Source organism: Oncorhynchus gorbuscha, unplaced genomic scaffold, assembly GCF_021184085.1.
Source record: "Oncorhynchus gorbuscha isolate QuinsamMale2020 ecotype Even-year unplaced genomic scaffold, OgorEven_v1.0 Un_scaffold_505, whole genome shotgun sequence".
Lineage (NCBI taxonomy): Eukaryota > Metazoa > Chordata > Actinopteri > Salmoniformes > Salmonidae > Oncorhynchus > Oncorhynchus gorbuscha.
This window is the reverse complement of record NW_025745339.1, coordinates 486,992-503,965: the sequence shown is the minus strand read 5'-3', so window position 1 is coordinate 503,965 and position 16,974 is coordinate 486,992. Positions and strand designations below refer to the sequence as shown.

General features: G+C 46.4%; 1 protein-coding gene across 1 annotated transcript in view; it reads left to right on the top strand.

Annotated features, from left to right (window-relative positions):
• Window positions 1-426: 426 nt before the first annotated feature.
• Window positions 427-16,974, top strand: part of LOC124018420 (axin-1-like) — a gene marked incomplete at its 5' end in the record, with an annotated part of 20,977 nt that continues 4,429 nt past the window's right edge. The window contains 5 exon segments of the mRNA XM_046333730.1: window positions 427-554; window positions 791-887; window positions 3,867-4,004; window positions 11,190-11,565; window positions 16,477-16,690. Of these exon segments, the coding sequence (XP_046189686.1) occupies window positions 427-554; window positions 791-887; window positions 3,867-4,004; window positions 11,190-11,565; window positions 16,477-16,690 (953 nt within the window).

The window sequence follows — 16,974 nt, the reverse complement described above, 5'->3', positions numbered from 1 at the left end:
TAGAACAAGGCTGTAACGGAAAAAATGTGAAGGGGTTTGAATACTTTCCGTGTGTCTCTGTGTGTCTCTGTGTGTCTCTGTGTGTCTCTGTGTGTCTCTGTGCGTGTCTGTGCGTGTGTGTGTGTGTGACCTCAGACCATGCAGAGAACCGGTGGTTAACCCCTACTACATTCTGTGTGTGTGACCTCAGACCATGCAGAGAACCGGTGGTTAACCCCTACTACATTCTGTGTGTGTGACCTCAGACCATGCAGAGAGCCTGTGGTTAACCCCTACTACATTCTGTGTGTGTGACCTCAGACCATGCGGAGAACCGGTGGTTAACCCCTACTACATTCTGTGTGTGTGACCTCAGACCATGCTGAGAGCCGGTGGTTAACCCCTACTACATTCTGTGTGTGTGACCTCAGACCATGCGGAGAGCCTGTGGTTAACCCCTACTACGTGAACATGGGTTCTGCTCGCGCCCCGGCAACCAGCGCTAACGACAGTGAACAGCAGAGCTTGTCCAGCGTCTCCGACGGCGACACACTCTCACTGACCGACAGCAGTGTGTGAGCACACACACACACACACACACACACACACACACACACACACACACACACACACACACACACACACACACACACACACACACACACACACACACACACACACACACACACACACACATCCTCTATCTCTCACACATACACTGTCATGGACTTTTTGCACAAACACACTGAAACACATTCTTCTGATAACGTGTGTGTGTGTGTGTGTGTGTGTGTGTGTGTGTGTGTTGCAGGGATGGTGTTCCACCCTACCGGTATCGTAAACAGCATCGTAGAGAGATGCATGAAAGTGCCAAAGCCAACGGACGTGTGCCCCAACCTCATATACCTGTAAGTAGTACACACACTACCTCACACCCAACCTCATATACCTGTAAGTAGTACACACACTACCTCATACCCAACCTCATATACCTGTAAGTAGTACACACACTACCTCACACCCTACCTCATATACCTGTAAGTAGTACACACACTACCTCATACCCAACCTCATATACCTGTAAGTAGTACACACACTACCTCACACCCAACCTCATATACCTGTAAGTAGTACACACACTACCTCACACCCAACCTCATATACCTGTAAGTAGTACACACACTACCTCATACCCAACCTCATATACCTGTAAGTAGTACACACACTACCTCACACCCAACCTCATATACCTGTAAGTAGTACACACACTACCTCATACCCAACCTCATATACCTGTAAGTAGTACACACACTACCTCACACCCTACCTCATATACCTGTAAGTAGTACACACACTACCTCATACCCTACCTCATATACCTGTAAGTAGTATACACACTACCTCATACCCTACCTCATACCCAACCTCATATACCTGTAAGCAGAATACACACTACCTCATACCCTACCTCATATACCTGTAAGTAGTACACACACCAACTCATACCCTACCTCATATACCTGTAAGTAATACACACACTACCTCATACCCTACCTCATATACCTGTAAGTAATACACACACTACCTCATACCCTACCTCATATACCTGTAAGTAGTATACACACTACCTCATACCCTACCTCATATACCTGTAAGTAGTACACACACTACACACTACCTCACACACTACCTCATATACCTGTAAGTAGTACACACACTACACACTACCTCACACACTACCTCATATACCTGTAAGTACTATACACACTACCTCATACCCTACTTCATATACCTGTAAGTAGTATACACACTACCTCATACACTACCTCACATACCTGTAAGTAGTACACACACTACCTCATACCCTACCTCATACCCTACTTCATATACCTGTAAGTACTATACACACTACCTCATACCCTACCTCATATACCTGTAAGTAGTATACACACTACCTCATATACCTGTAAGTAGAATACACACTACCTTATACCCACCCTCATATCCTACCTCATACCCTACCTCATATACATGTAAGTAGAATACACACTACCTCACACACTACCTCATGCCCTACCTCATATACCTGTAAGTAGTACACACACTACCTCATACCCTACCTCATATACCTGTAAGTAGTACACACACTACACACTACCTCACACCCTACCTCATATACCTGTAAGTAGTATACACACTACCTCACACCCTACCTCACACCCTACCTCATACCCTACCTCATATACCTGTAAGTAGTTTACACACTACCTCATACCCTACCTCATATACCTGTACGTAGAATACACACTACCTTATACCCACCCTCATATCCTACCTCATACCCTACCTCATATACATGTAAGTAGAATACACACTACCTCATACCCTACCTCACACACTACCTCATACCCTACCTCATATACCTGTAAGTAGTACACACACTACCTCATACCCTACCTCATATACCTGTAAGTAGTACACACACTACACACTACCTCACACCCTACCTCATATACCTGTAAGTAGTATACACACTACCTCACACCCTACCTCATACCCTACCTCATACCCTACCTCATATACCTGTAAGTAGTTTACACACTACCTCATACCCTACCTCATATACCTGTAAGTAGTACACACACTACCTCATACCCTACCTCATATACCTGTAAGTAGTATACACACTACCTCATACCCTACCTCATATACCTGTAAGTAGTATACACCCTACCTCATACCCTACCTCATACCCTACCTCATATACCTGTAAGTAGTACACACACTACCTCATACCCTACCTCATATACCTGTAAGTAGTATACACACTACCTCATACCCTACTTCATATACCTGTAAGTAGTATACACACTACCTCATACCCTACCTCATATACCTGTAAGTACTATACACACTACCTCATACCCTACATCACATACCTGTAAGTAGTATACACACTACCTCATACCCTACATCACATACCTGTAAGTACTATACACACTACACACTACCTCACACACTACCTCATACCCTACCTCATATACCTGTAAGTAGTACACACTACACACTACCTCATACCCTACCTCATATACCTGTAAGTAGTACACACTACACACTACCTCATACCCTACCTCATATACCTGTAAGTAGTACACACTACACACTACCTCATACCCTACCTCATATACCTGTAAGTAGTACACACACTACCTCATACCCTACCTCATATACCTGTAAGTAGTATACACACTACCTCATACCCTACCTCATATACCTGTAAGTAGTATACACACTACCTCATACCCTACCTCATATACCTGTAAGTAGTATACACACTACCTCATACCCTACCTCATATACCTGTAAGTAGTATACACACTACCTCATACCCTACCTCATATACCTGTAAGTAGTATACACACTACCTCATACCATACCTCTTACCCTACCTCACATACCTGTAAGTAGTATACACACTACCTCATACCCTACCTCATACCCTACCTCATATACCTGTAAGTAGTATACACACTACCTCATACCCTACCTCATATACCTGTAAGTAGTATACACACTACCTCATACACTACCTCACATACCTGTAAGTAGTATACACACTACTTTATACCCTACCTCATATACCTGCAAGTAGTATACACACTACCTCATACACTACCTCACATACCTGTAAGTAGTATACACACTACTTTATACCCTACCTCATATACCTGCAAGTAGTATACACACTACCTCATACCCTACCTCACATACCTGTAAGTAGTATACACACTACCTCATACACTACCTCACATACCTGTAAGTAGAATACACACTACCTCATACCCTCTCTGTGAATGATGTTGATCTGGTAGATGTTCTGTGTCTAGCGTACGTACCGTGTACCAAAGGATGTCCATGTTGAGCCGGAGAGGTTTGCTGTTGACCTCATCAGTCGACTGGAGGCAGTTCTGAGGGAGAGAGAAGCACAGGAGAGACTGGAGGAGAGACTGATGAGGGTCAGACTGGTACGTACTGGGAGGGTGTGTGTGTGACATCTGTGATGTGTGCGAGGTTTGGATGTGTGTGTGTGTGTGCGTGGTTTGGATGTGTGTGTGTGTGTGCGTGGTTTGGATGTGTGTGTGTGTGCGTGGTTTGGATGTGTGTGTGTGTGTGTGCGTGGTTTGGATGTGTGTGTGTGTGTGCGTGGTTTGGATGTGTGTGTGTGTGTGTGTGTGTGTGTGTGGTTTGGATGTGTGTGTGTGTGTGCGTGGTTTGGATGTGTGTGTGTGTGCGTGGTTTGGATGTGTGTGTGTGTGCGTGGTTTGGATGTGTGTGCGTGGTTTGGATGTGTCACGAACCGGCTCAAAGCCCGTAACAAAGGGAGACAACGTGGAGATAAGGAGTAACAAAAGATATATTTATTAACTAAAGCAACTAAGGAAAATATCCAATGGTGTGTGTAATCAGTAGTCCGTAGTGTAAGTGAGTGTTTTGCATGCATGAATGTGATAATGCAGGGTGTTGAAAGGTGCCAAAGCACACAAACAAAAGGCCACCAAGAACCACACCACAATCTACAACAGGTGTCTGCATGGAGAGAGTCTCCTCCATGAATGTTGAAGAGGTCTATTTATCCTGGGAGACACCTGGCCCAGGTGTTTCCCATGTAGCTGACGACCCTCTCAACTCCGCCCACCGGCATCCTAATAAGGAAACAAGAACAAAGACAGAATACGGCAGACAGAGTGGGAGGGTCGTCACATTCCCCCCCATAAAACCGGGGACCAACAAGGACCCCGGAACAACATACCAGCCTCCCGCGTCCCAAATTGACACAGGCCTCTGCGTCCCAAATTGACACAGGCCTCTGCGTCCCAAATTGACACAGGCCTCTGCGTCCCAAATTGACACAGGCCTCTGCGTCCCAAATTGACACAGGCCTCTGCGTCCCAAATTGACACAGGCCTCTGCGTCCCAAATTGACACAGGCCTCTGCGTCCCAAATTGACACAGGCCTCTGCGTCCCAAATTGACACAGGCCTCTGCGCCCCAAATTGACACAGGCCTCTGTGCCCCAAATTGACACAGGCCTCTGTGCCCCAAATTGATGAGGGTTTACGTGTTCACACTTACAATTTGCCCCAGCCAACCTCCTCCCCAGACCTCAGCAACCTTCGCACAGGAAGCAACATTTAAGAGGAAAGAAAACAAGACCAGGAGGGAGCAGACAGGACAGAGAGAACATGACAATACGAAACAATGGTCAGTCACGTAAACATTAGGAACAGGGCGCACGAGAGAGCGCATCAGCAATCACGTTTTCAGTCCCCCGGATGTGCCTCACATCGAGATGGAATGATTGTAAAAATAAACACCATCGCATTATCCTCTGGTTTGGACACATCATGGACCTCAAAAAAGTGAGGGGGTTATGGTCGGTGTAGACCACAATAGGTACTACCCCCTGACCCGACATACACTTCGAAGTGTTGTAGCGCCCAAATGAGTGCTAGCGCTTCCTTTTCAATAACCGAATAGTTCAACTGATAATCGTTAAACTTTTTAGAAAAGAAACTAACAGGCTTCTCAATCCCAGACACATCTGCTTGCAGCAAAACTGCACCTGCCCCCACATGACTAGCATCCACCTGCAAGGTAAATGACAAATCCATGCGAGGAGCAGCCAGCACCGGAGTTGAGGTAAGCAACCTCTTTGAATCTTCAAAAGCGTGTTGACAACGAGTAGACCAAACGTAAACAGCCTTAGCTTTCAGCATATCTGTCAAGGGAGCGACCACAGTAGAGAAGTTATTACAAAAACTACGGTAATAACCAATCATGCCCAAGAAACGCATCAGTTCCTTTTTAGTAGTTGGTGGTGGAAAAGCATCAATAGCCACCACTTTAGCCCGAACAGGACGCACTTCACCCTGCCCAACCACTTTTCCAAGGTATGTAACGGTCGCCTGAGCAAACTCACATTTTGCCAGATTGATTGTGAGGCGACCTGCAGCCAGACGTTCAAACAAGGCTTGAATACGGGACAGATGTTCTTCCCAAGTATCTGCATAGATCACTACATCGTCCAAATAAACAGCGCACCCGGTCAGACCGGCGACAACCCTGTTCATAAGTCGCTGAAAAGTGGCAGGTGCATTGCGCAGACCGAAACTCATAACTGAATAAGAGTACAGACCAAAGGGTGTAATAAAGGCAGAGATTTCACGTGCCCTACTCGTCAGTGGCACCTGCCAATAGCCTTTTAACAGGTCAAATTTGCTCACAAACTTAGCTGCACCGACTTGATCAACACAGTCCTCCATCCGAGGAAGAGGAAATGAATCTGGCTTTGTGACACTGTTTACCTTACGGTAGTCCGTACAAAAACGGTTTGTTCCATCCGGTTTACTGACCAAGATACAGGGAGAAGCCCAACTGGAGAAAGAAGGCTCTGCTATCTTACTCTCCAGCATGTACTTGACCTCAGCATCCAGACAACGTAGTTTCTCTGAAGAAACTCTATAGAACCGCTGACGAATGGGGTCAGCACCTCCAATGTCAATATCATGTTCTATTAAGTTTGTACGTGTAGGTGTATCAGAAAATAAACCTGGAAATCTCTGAATCAGACCAACCATCTCTTTCCGCTCATCAACAGGTAGGTGAGTGAGAAGACTGTCTAAAATATCCAGTGTTTCTGAATTTTTCAATCTACCCTGCAATATACAATCGTCAGGACCAGGAACATCTTCCTCCTCATGCACAGATCTAGCACGACAAGAACCCAAGGAAACAACGGTATCAGCCAAAAGAACAGGTTTACCGTCCTCTGTAGAATCCCACTGTTCAGTCTCAGAGGAACGTGCATAATAGGGTTTTAACAGATTTACATGGCACAGCTGGTGTGCTTTCCTCCGTTCTGGAGTGGCAACTAGATAATTTTGCTCAGTGTACTGGCGCACCACTGTATATGGACCTTGAAACTTGGCTTGAAAAGGAGAACCAACAATTGGCAGCAGAGCAAGAACCTGGTCACCTGGACTAAAGTGACGAGGCTCAGTTCGGCGATCAAATATGCCCTTCATCCTATCCTGTGAAGATGATAACTTCTCTTTAGCCATTTCACCAGCGGCATACAGCCGTCGCCGGAAATCACACACATACGAACACAGGGACTGAGGAGGCTCGGGAGACTTCCAGTCATCCTGGAGAACAGATAAAAGTCCACGCACCCTATGTCCAAACACAAGGTCATTTGGACTGAAACCTGTGCTCTCCTGTGAAACTTCCCTAGCGGCTAACAGTAACCAAGGCAACCCCTCCTCCCAATCCTTATCCATCTCAGTACAATAAGCTCTCAACAAAGACTTAAGTGTTTGATGGAAACGTTCCAGTGCTCCTTGACTTTGCGCGTGATAGGCGCTAGACACATTGTGTTTAATATGGAGCTGTTGAAGAACCTGACCAAACAGATTAGAGGTAAAATTAGATCCTTGATCACTCTGAATGACCTTAGGGATTCCAAACAATGAGAGAAACTGAGTCAAAGCTTTTAACACCGATTTAGTCGTGATAGATCGGAGAGGATAGGCAGCAGGAAACCTAGTGGTCTGACACATCACAGTGAACAGGTAACTGCTACCCTTTTAGAACGAGGCAGAGGACCCACACAGTCAATAATCAGATACTCAAAAGGTTGGCTGAGTACAGGAATAGGAAACAATGGTACTGGTTTAATAGCTTGATTAGGCTTACCAGTTAATTGACAGGTGTGACAAGTTTTGATAAAATCAGAAACATCCCTCTTTAATCTAGGCCAAAAGAAATGTCTTAATATGCGATTGTAGGTTTTCCTCACCCCCATATGTCCAGCAACGTCACTGTGAGAAGTTTCCAACACCAACTCACGAAGCTTAACTGGTACAACAACCTGACTAATTGCCTCCCCCAGAAAAACACTATCATGAGACACCCACTTTCTCATCAGGACATCCTCTTGGAGAAAATAGCCATGGGTGACATCTCCCAACTGTTCTATAGGCACAATTTGATCACGCAACTCTTCCAACGTGGGGTCATCCCGTTGAGCATTGATTAGATCTGAGCGGGTTACAGATAACGGGATAACAGGGAAAACAGTGACATACTTTGTATTATTATCATTAGTCGGCGCAGTGACTAGTTCGCCACGGCTCATAGAACGTGTCACTGCACACGCAGAGAACACCTCTGGGAAACTCTGTACACTCTCATCAGGAATCCCAACAAATGACGGCTTAGTGGAAACCACTAGAGATGGAAACACAACTGGCCATACACGCTCACCTGCTAAGTTATTCCCAAGGATAACGTCGATACCCTCAATAGGCAACGAAGGACGCACCCCCACAACAACTTCACCCTTCACCAGCCCACAATCCAACATCAGTTTATGCAATGGAACTGACAGAGTGTTCAAACCTATTCCCCTAATTAGAACACTATTCCCGAATCAGTCTCAGCAGAAAAGGGTAACACAGACTCCAACACAAATGATTCAGAGGCACCTGTGTCTCTCAGGATCTTCACTGGCACTAGGTCTTTACTTCCTAACATAGACACAAAACCTTCTGTAATGAAAGGTAAATAGTCTGGATCAATATGGACTTTCACATTCTCCTGGGCCTGAGGAAATGAGTCAAGAATGAACTGATGTGGAACAGGTGCAGCTAACGCAGCAGGCTTAGATTTAGCGTAAGCACCCTTTGACCTGAGAAGTGGACATTCGTTTTTCCAATGACCTGAACCTTGACAGTAGTGACACTCCTGCCCAAAGTCAGCCTTACCATGGGAGCCAGGTTCAACCCTAGTTGAATAGAACTCTGCCCGAGAATCAAAGTATCTCGGTGAGCGAAGCCCAAATCTATCCGAACGCCCCCACTCTTTCCGAATACGGGGTTTTGCAAAGACACTTTTGTGAGTCAACACATACTCGTCCGCCAAAACCGCAGCTTCAGCAACATTCTTTACTTTCTGTTCATTAATATAAGTGGCAATACGATCAGGAATTGTGTCCTTAAATTGCTCTAACATAATCAGATCACACAGCCCTTGGAAAGTCACAACTGCAGAGGCAGAACACCAGCGATTAAACTGTAAAGATAACTGTCGCGCAAACTCAACATGAGTCTGGTTATCGTCCTTTTTTAAAGTTCTAAATCGTTGGCGGTAAGCCTCAGGGACTAATTCATAAATCTGTAACACAGCTGTTTTAACTTTATCATAACTGGCACTGTCGTGTACACTAAGAGCTGAATATGCTTCCTGCGCTTTACCAGTCAGCACACACTGCAACATTAAAGTGCGGTCAGAATCAGGCCAACTCCTAGCGTCAGCAACCCGCTCAAACAACGAAAAGAATGTCTCGGGGTCCCTTTCATTAAACCGAGGCAATAACCGCAAGTTCCCAACAATATCAAATGTCTCTGGGGCACGACCAAAAGCGGAACTACCCCTAGGTAAATCTGGGTCACCTTCCCAAAACAAACTCTCCCCTGAGATCTTTCCTTCCCTAACCAACTCTATACGTTCTTGTTGCAACTTGATTTTAGCACGCTCCATATCTTGTTTAAATGCCAATTCCTTTTCATATTTCACACGATCATGCTCTAGCTTCTCACGATCATGCTGCCGATCATGCTCTAGCTTCTCACGATCATGCTCTAGCTGTAACAAAAGCAGTTCTTTCTGCTGTTCAAAAGAAGGCTACTAGGACTAACCGATGGAATGGCCATTGTAACGTTATGGGGAGACAACAAATCCTCAGCAGAGGCTGGCCCGGTGGTAACTTCAAGAATACCACTCTCCATCAGATTGGCTTTCAATATCAACCTAATAGAATTCTTTAGACGTTTATCACTAATCTCAACCTTGTAGTGTTCCGCGACCTTCAACAGCTGTTCTTTAGTACCTAAATCTAACAATTCCTCTGATGGAGAGCGAATGAACTTATCTACATAAGACGCCATAATCAACACAACCCGAGAATTGACAATCACCCTGAGCACCACAGAAGAGAGATGAGATATGGAGCTTCCCCAAAACCTACAATAACTCAACCCTAGTCTTCGTGCAGATTTGCGGTGGGAATTTACGCACTGTAGCCCGCTGGCAAGGAAATAGAACTCCCCAGCATGCTGGCAAATTCCACCAAGCCACGGATGTGCCCCCGAGACAACTGCTCAGTCCACAGACACCACACAAAAATAACAAACATTAACCATGCCCAACATATTCCAAAAAATGAAACACGTCGCTAAACCTATCAGGGGAAAAAGGCTATAGCTCCGGGTAGCAAGTTCCACTACCCTACCCAAATCTCCCACCGAGGTACACAGCAGATTACTCACTTCAGACTGACGTCCCAACAGAAAGTAGAACAAGAGTTCAGGCTAGGCAGGGCCTGGAAACTAACCATTATACTCTCTCCAACGCAGCACACAAACCAAACAACAAAGGCAACCAATACTGGGCCGATCACACTCAAACACCATATTCAAACTAAACACGTACCTCCACGGTCTCCCAAACCAATAGTTCAAAGATCCCGGATGAGCCCCCACTTGTCACGAACCGGCTCAAAGCCCGTAACAAAGGGAGACAACGTGGAGATAAGGAGTAACAAAAGATATATTTATTAACTAAAGCAACTAAGGAAAATATCCAATGGTGTGTGTAATCAGTAGTCCGTAGTGTAAGTGAGTGTTTTGCATGCATGAATGTGATAATGCAGGGTGTTGAAAGGTGCCAAAGCACACAAACAAAAGGCCACCAAGAACCACACCACAATCTACAACAGGTGTCTGCATGGAGAGAGTCTCCTCCATGAATGTTGAAGAGGTCTATTTATCCTGGGAGACACCTGGCCCAGGTGTTTCCCATGTAGCTGACGACCCTCTCAACTCCGCCCACCGGCATCCTAATAAGGAAACAAGAACAAAGACAGAATACGGCAGACAGAGTGGGAGGGTCGTCACAGATGTGTGTGTGTGTGTGTGGTTTGGATGTGTGTGTGTGTGTGTGCGTGGTTTGGATGTGTGAGGTTTGGATGTGTGTGTGTGTGTGCGAGGTTTGGATGTGTGTGTGTGCGTGGTTTGGATGGTAATCATCACACACACTAACCTGCTTCTCCTCTAACCCCGCCCCTTCTTTCCTTTCCTGCTCTGTGATAGGAGGAGGAGGGTGACGACGCCGACGTCTCCATGGTAAACTCCCTCCCCCCCTACGGCAACAAGCCCCTCCCCCCCTCCACCTCGTCCCTCTTCCCCCACTACGGGTCCCGTTATTCAGAGACCTCGTACAACGGTGTTCTGGCGCTACAGGACGCACACGAGGAGAACCCGGAGGCCATCTTGGACGAACACGTGCAGAGAGTGATGGAGACGCCGGGGTGTCAGTCACCAGGCACCGGGAGACACTCGCCCAAGTCCCGCTCCCCCGACGGAGGGGTGTACCCTCCACCTCACTCTGGGAGAACCCAGTGGCCTCCAGGGGTGAAAGGTCACAAGCCAGGAGCCAAGGGAGGGGACCCAATGGGGATGGGAGCAGGTATGTTGATGTTGTCTTTATTTATCCAGCTAAGTCTCTTTTTACATTTGTATTTTATTTTTATTTTTTTTTACCCCTTTTTCTCCCCGAATTCGTGGTGTCCAATTGTTTTTAGTAGCTACTATCTTGTCTCATCGCTACAACTCCCGTACGGGCTCGGGAGAGACGAAGGTTGAAAGCCATGCATCCTCTGATACACAACCCAAACAAGCCTCACTGCTTCTTAACACAGCGCGCATCCAACCCGGAAGCCAGCCGCACCAATGTGTCGGAGGAAACACCATGATCCTGGCAACCTTGGTCGTTGGTGCGCGATGGTCGTTGGTGCGCGATGGTCAACCAAGATTTTTTTTTTTAGTCGAGCAGTAACAAATATATCTAAAAAATAACATGTATGGCACACAAGACACCTGTCTGATTCACACCTGTCTGATTCACACCTGTCTGATTCACACCTGTCTTAGTGGACAGAAGAGGACTGGCCACCCCTCAGAGCCTGGTTCCTCTCTAGGTTTCTTCCTAGGTTCTGGCCTTTCTAGGGAGTTTTTCCTAGCCACCATACATCTTCATCTGCATTGCTTGCTGTTTGGGGTTTTAGGCTGGGTTTCTGTACAGCACTTTGTGACATCAGCTGATGTAAGGGCTTTATAAATACATTTGATTGATTGACTAGTCCATTGCGGAGGCCTGTCTGGGTGGACTAGTCCATTGCGGAGGCCTGTCTGGGTGGACTAGTCCATTGCGGAGGCCTGTCTGGGTGGACTAGTCCATTGCTGAGGCCTGTCTGAGTGGACTAGTCCATTGCGGAGGCCTGTGTGAGTGGACTAGTCCATTGCGGAGGCCTGTCTGGGTGGACTAGTCCATTGCGGAGGCCTGTCTGGGTGGACTAGTCCATTGCGGAGGCCTGTCTGGGTGGACTAGTCCATTGCGGAGGCCTGTCTGGGTGGACTAGTCCATTGCGGAGGTCTGTCTGAGTGGACTAGTCCATTGCGGAGGCCTGTCTGAGTGGACTAGTCCATTGCGGAGGCCTGTCTGGGTGGACTAGTCCATTGTGGAGGCCTGTCTGAGTGGACTAGTCCATTGCGGAGGCCTGTCTGAGTGGACTAGTCCATTGCGGAGGCCTGTCTGGGTGGACTAGTCCATTGCGGAGACCTGTCTGGGTGGACTAGTCCATTGCGGAGGCCTGTCTGAGTGGACTAGTCCATTGCGGAGGCCTGTCTGGGTGGACTAGTCCATTGCGGAGGCCTGTTTTCTTGTTAATGCATTCAATAATATTCCAGTCTTCCGTTGTTGTTGTTGGGGTGGACATGTTGTTGTTGGGGTGGACATGTTGTTGTTGTTGTTGTTGGGGTGGACATGTTGTTGTTGTTGGGGTGGACATGTTGTTGTTGTTGGGGTGGACATGTTGTTGTTGTTGTTGGGGTGGACATGTTGTTGTTGTTGTTGTTGGGGTGGACATGTTGTTGTTGTTGTTGTTGTTGGGGTGGACATGTTGTTGTTGTTGTTGTTGGGGTGGACATGTTGTTGTTGTTGGGGTGGACATGTTGTTGTTGTTGGGGTGGACATGTTGTTGTTGTTGTTGGGGTGGACATGTTGTTGTTGTTGTTGTTGGGGTGGACATGTTGTTGTTGTTGTTGTTGGGGTGGACATGTTGTTGTTGTTGGGGTGGACATGTTGTTGTTGTTGGGGTGGACATGTTGTTGTTGTTGGGGTGGACATGTTGTTGTTGTTGTTGTTGGGGTGGACATGTTGTTGTTGTTGTTGTTGGGGTGGACATGTTGTTGTTGTTGTTGTTGGGGTGGACATGTTGTTGTTGTTGGGGTGGACATGTTGTTGTTGTTGGGGTGGACATGTTGTTGTTGTTGTTGGGGTGGACATGTTGTTGTTGTTGTTGGGGTGGACATGTTGTTGTTGTTGTTGGGGTGGACATGTTGTTGTTGTTGTTGGGGTGGACATGTTGTTGTTGTTGTTGGGGTGGACATGTTGTTGTTGTTGTTGGGGTGGACATGTTGTTGTTGTTGTTGGGGTGGACATGTTGTTGTTGTTGTTGGGGTGGACATGTTGTTGTTGTTGTTGGGGTGGACATGTTGTTGTTGTTGTTGGGGTGGACATGTTGTTGTTGTTGTTGGGGTGGACATGTTGTTGACAGAGCACACAGGCTACACTTATCAGGAAAAAAGTTTGGGATTATTTCATTCCATTTACGAGTTCTCAATTAATTCATTGTCTTTTGTTTGTAGCGATCCTGTCAATCTTGAGTAACGACACACACCTGATTACACAGTAGTAGTCCTATAGGCTACCTGAACTGCATAGTAGTAGTCCTATAGGCTACCTGGCCTGATTTACACATAGTAGTAGTCCTATAGGCTACCTGGCCTGAATAGTAGTAGTCCTATAGGATACCTGGCCTGAATAGTAGTAGTCCTATAGGCTACCTGGCCTGATTACACATAGTAGTAGTCCTATAGGCTACCTGGCCTGAATAGTAGTAGTCCTATAGGCTACCAGGCTTGAATAGTAGTAGTCCTATAGGATACCTGGCCTGAATAGTAGTAGTCCTATAGGATACCTGGCCTGAATAGTAGTAGTCCTATAGGCTACCTGGCCTGAATAGTAGTAGTCCTATAGGCTACCTGGCCTGAATAGTAGTAGTCCTATAGGCTACCTGGCCTGAATAGTAGTAGTACTATAGGCTACCTGGCCTGAATAGTAGTAGTCCTATAGGCTACCTGGCCTGAATAGTAGTAGTACTATAGGCTACCTGGCCTGAATAGTAGTAGTACTATAGGCTACCTGGCCTGAATAGTAGTAGTCCTATAGGCTACCTGGCCTGAATAGTAGTAGTCCTATAGGCTACCTGGCCTGAATAGTAGTAATCCTATAGGCTACCTGGCCTGATTTACACATAGTAGTAGTCCTATAGGCTACATGGCCTGAACAGTAGTAGTCCTATAGGCTACCTGGCCTGATTACACATAGTAGTAATCCTATAGGCTACCTGGCCTGATTACACATAGTAGTAATCCTATAGGCTACCTGGCCTGCATAGTAGTAGTCCTATAGGCTACCTGGCCTGCATAGTAGTAGTCCTATAGGCTACCTGGCCTGCATAGTAGTAGTCCTATAGGCTACCTGGCCTGAATAGTAGTAGTCCTATAGGCTACCTGGTCTGAATAGTAGTAGTCCTATAGGCTACCTGGTCTGAATAGTAGTAGTCCTATAGGCTACCTGGTCTGAATAGTAGTAGTCCTATAGGCTACCTGGCCTGAATAGTAGTAGTCCTATAGGCTACCTGGCCTGATTAGTAGTAGTCCTATAGGCTACCTGGCCTGAATAGTAGTAGTCCTATAGGCTACCTGGCCTGAATAGTAGTAGTCCTATAGGCTACCTGGCCTGAATAGTAGTAGTCCTATAGGCTACCTGGCCTGCATAGTAGTAGTCCTATAGGCTACCTGGCCTGCATAGTAGTAGTCCTATAGGCTACCTGGCCTGATTTCACATAGTAGTAGTCCTATAGGCTACCTCGCCTGAATAGTAGTAGTCCTATAGGCTACCTGGCCTGATTTACACATAGTAGTAGTCCTATAGGCTACCTCGCCTGAATAGTAGTAGTCCTATAGGCTACCTGGCCTGATTTACACATAGTAGTAGTCCTATAGGCTACCTGGCCTGAATAGTAGTAGTCCTATAGGCTACCTGGCCTGAATACACATAGTAGTAGTCCTATAGGGGGGGGGGGGGTTGGTAGGATAACTTGGCACTCCACATGGAGAAGGTTGGTAGGATAACTTGGCACTCCACGTGGAGAAGGTTGGTAGGATAACTTGGCACTCCACATGGAGAAGGTTGGTAGGATAACTTGGCACTCCACGTGGAGAAGGTTGGTAGGATAACTTGGCACTCCACGTGGAGAAGGTTGCCTACCACTGGTTCAACAAGCAACTTCAGAAGCATAATGTCTGAATCCGAGAAGAACAGGTTTTCTCCCTTCTGGTTAGGCTATGATCAAATCAAATCAAATTTTATTTGTCACATACACATGGTTAGCAGATGTTAATGCGAGTGTAGCGAAATGCTTGTGCTTCTAGTTCCGACAATGCAGTGATAACCAACAAGTAATCTAACTAACAATTCCAAAACTACTGTCTTATACACAGTGTAAGGGGATAAGGAACATGTACATAAGGATATATGAATGAGTGATGGTACAGAGCAGCATACAGTAGATGGTATCGAGTACAGTATATACATATGAGATGAGTGTAGACAAAGTAAACAAAGTGGCATAGTTAAAGTGGCTAGTGATACATGTATTACATAAGGATGCAGTCGATGATGTAGAGTACAGTATATACATATGCATATGAGATGAATAATGTAGGGTAAGTAACATTATATAAGGTAGCATTGTTTAAAGTGGCTAGTGATATATTTACATCATTTCCCATCAATTCCCATTATTAAAATGGCTGGAGTTGGGTCAGTGTCAATGACAGTGTGTTGGCAGCAGGCTACCAGCATGGCTTTCCAGCATGGCTACCAGCATGGCTTTCCAGCCTGGCTACAAGCATGGCTACCAGCATGGCTTTCCAGTATGGCTACCAGCATGGCTACCAGCATGGCTACAAACATGGCTACCAACATGGCTACTAACATGGCTGCTAACATGGCTACTAACATGGCTACCAGCATGGCTACCAGCATGGCTACCAGCATGGCTACTAACATGGCTACCAGCATGGTTACCAGCATGGCTACCAGCATGGCTACAAACATGGCTACCAGCATGGCTACAAACATGGCTACCAGCATGTCTACCAGCATGGCTACCAGCATGTCTACCAGCATCTTTGTTGGGTTAAGAGGTAGAGTTGTAGTTATTTAACCTATATGTCTCTGTTCCCTCAGGTGTGTACCACCACAAGCATGGCTACCACTACCCCCCAGTGGGCACCAAGCCCAAAGAGCCCCAGATGGATGAGGTGGTGCTGGGTGGTGGAGGAGGAGGAGGCTCCAGGACCCAGGGGAGCGGCCTGTGGAACGGGGAGGCCCACCACTACTCTACCGGGAAGGGACGCAACTACGCAGATGGGGCTGGGACCATGGATGCAGTGGGCTATAGGTTAGTACCTGGGCGGTGTTTATGTGTTATCAGTGTTGTCGTACTTGAGGCTAGGACTCGAACTAGACTCGGACTCAAGTCACGATTTTCATGACTAGAACAGTGCAGCCACACTAATGTAGAACTCTCTCAACTAGCTAGTCTTACTGATGTAGAACACTGTCAACTAGCTAGTCTTACTGATGTAGAACACTGTCAACTAGCTAGTCTTACTAATGTAGAACGCTGTCCACTAGCTAGTCTTACTAATGTAGAACGCTGTCCACTAGCTAGTCTTACTAATG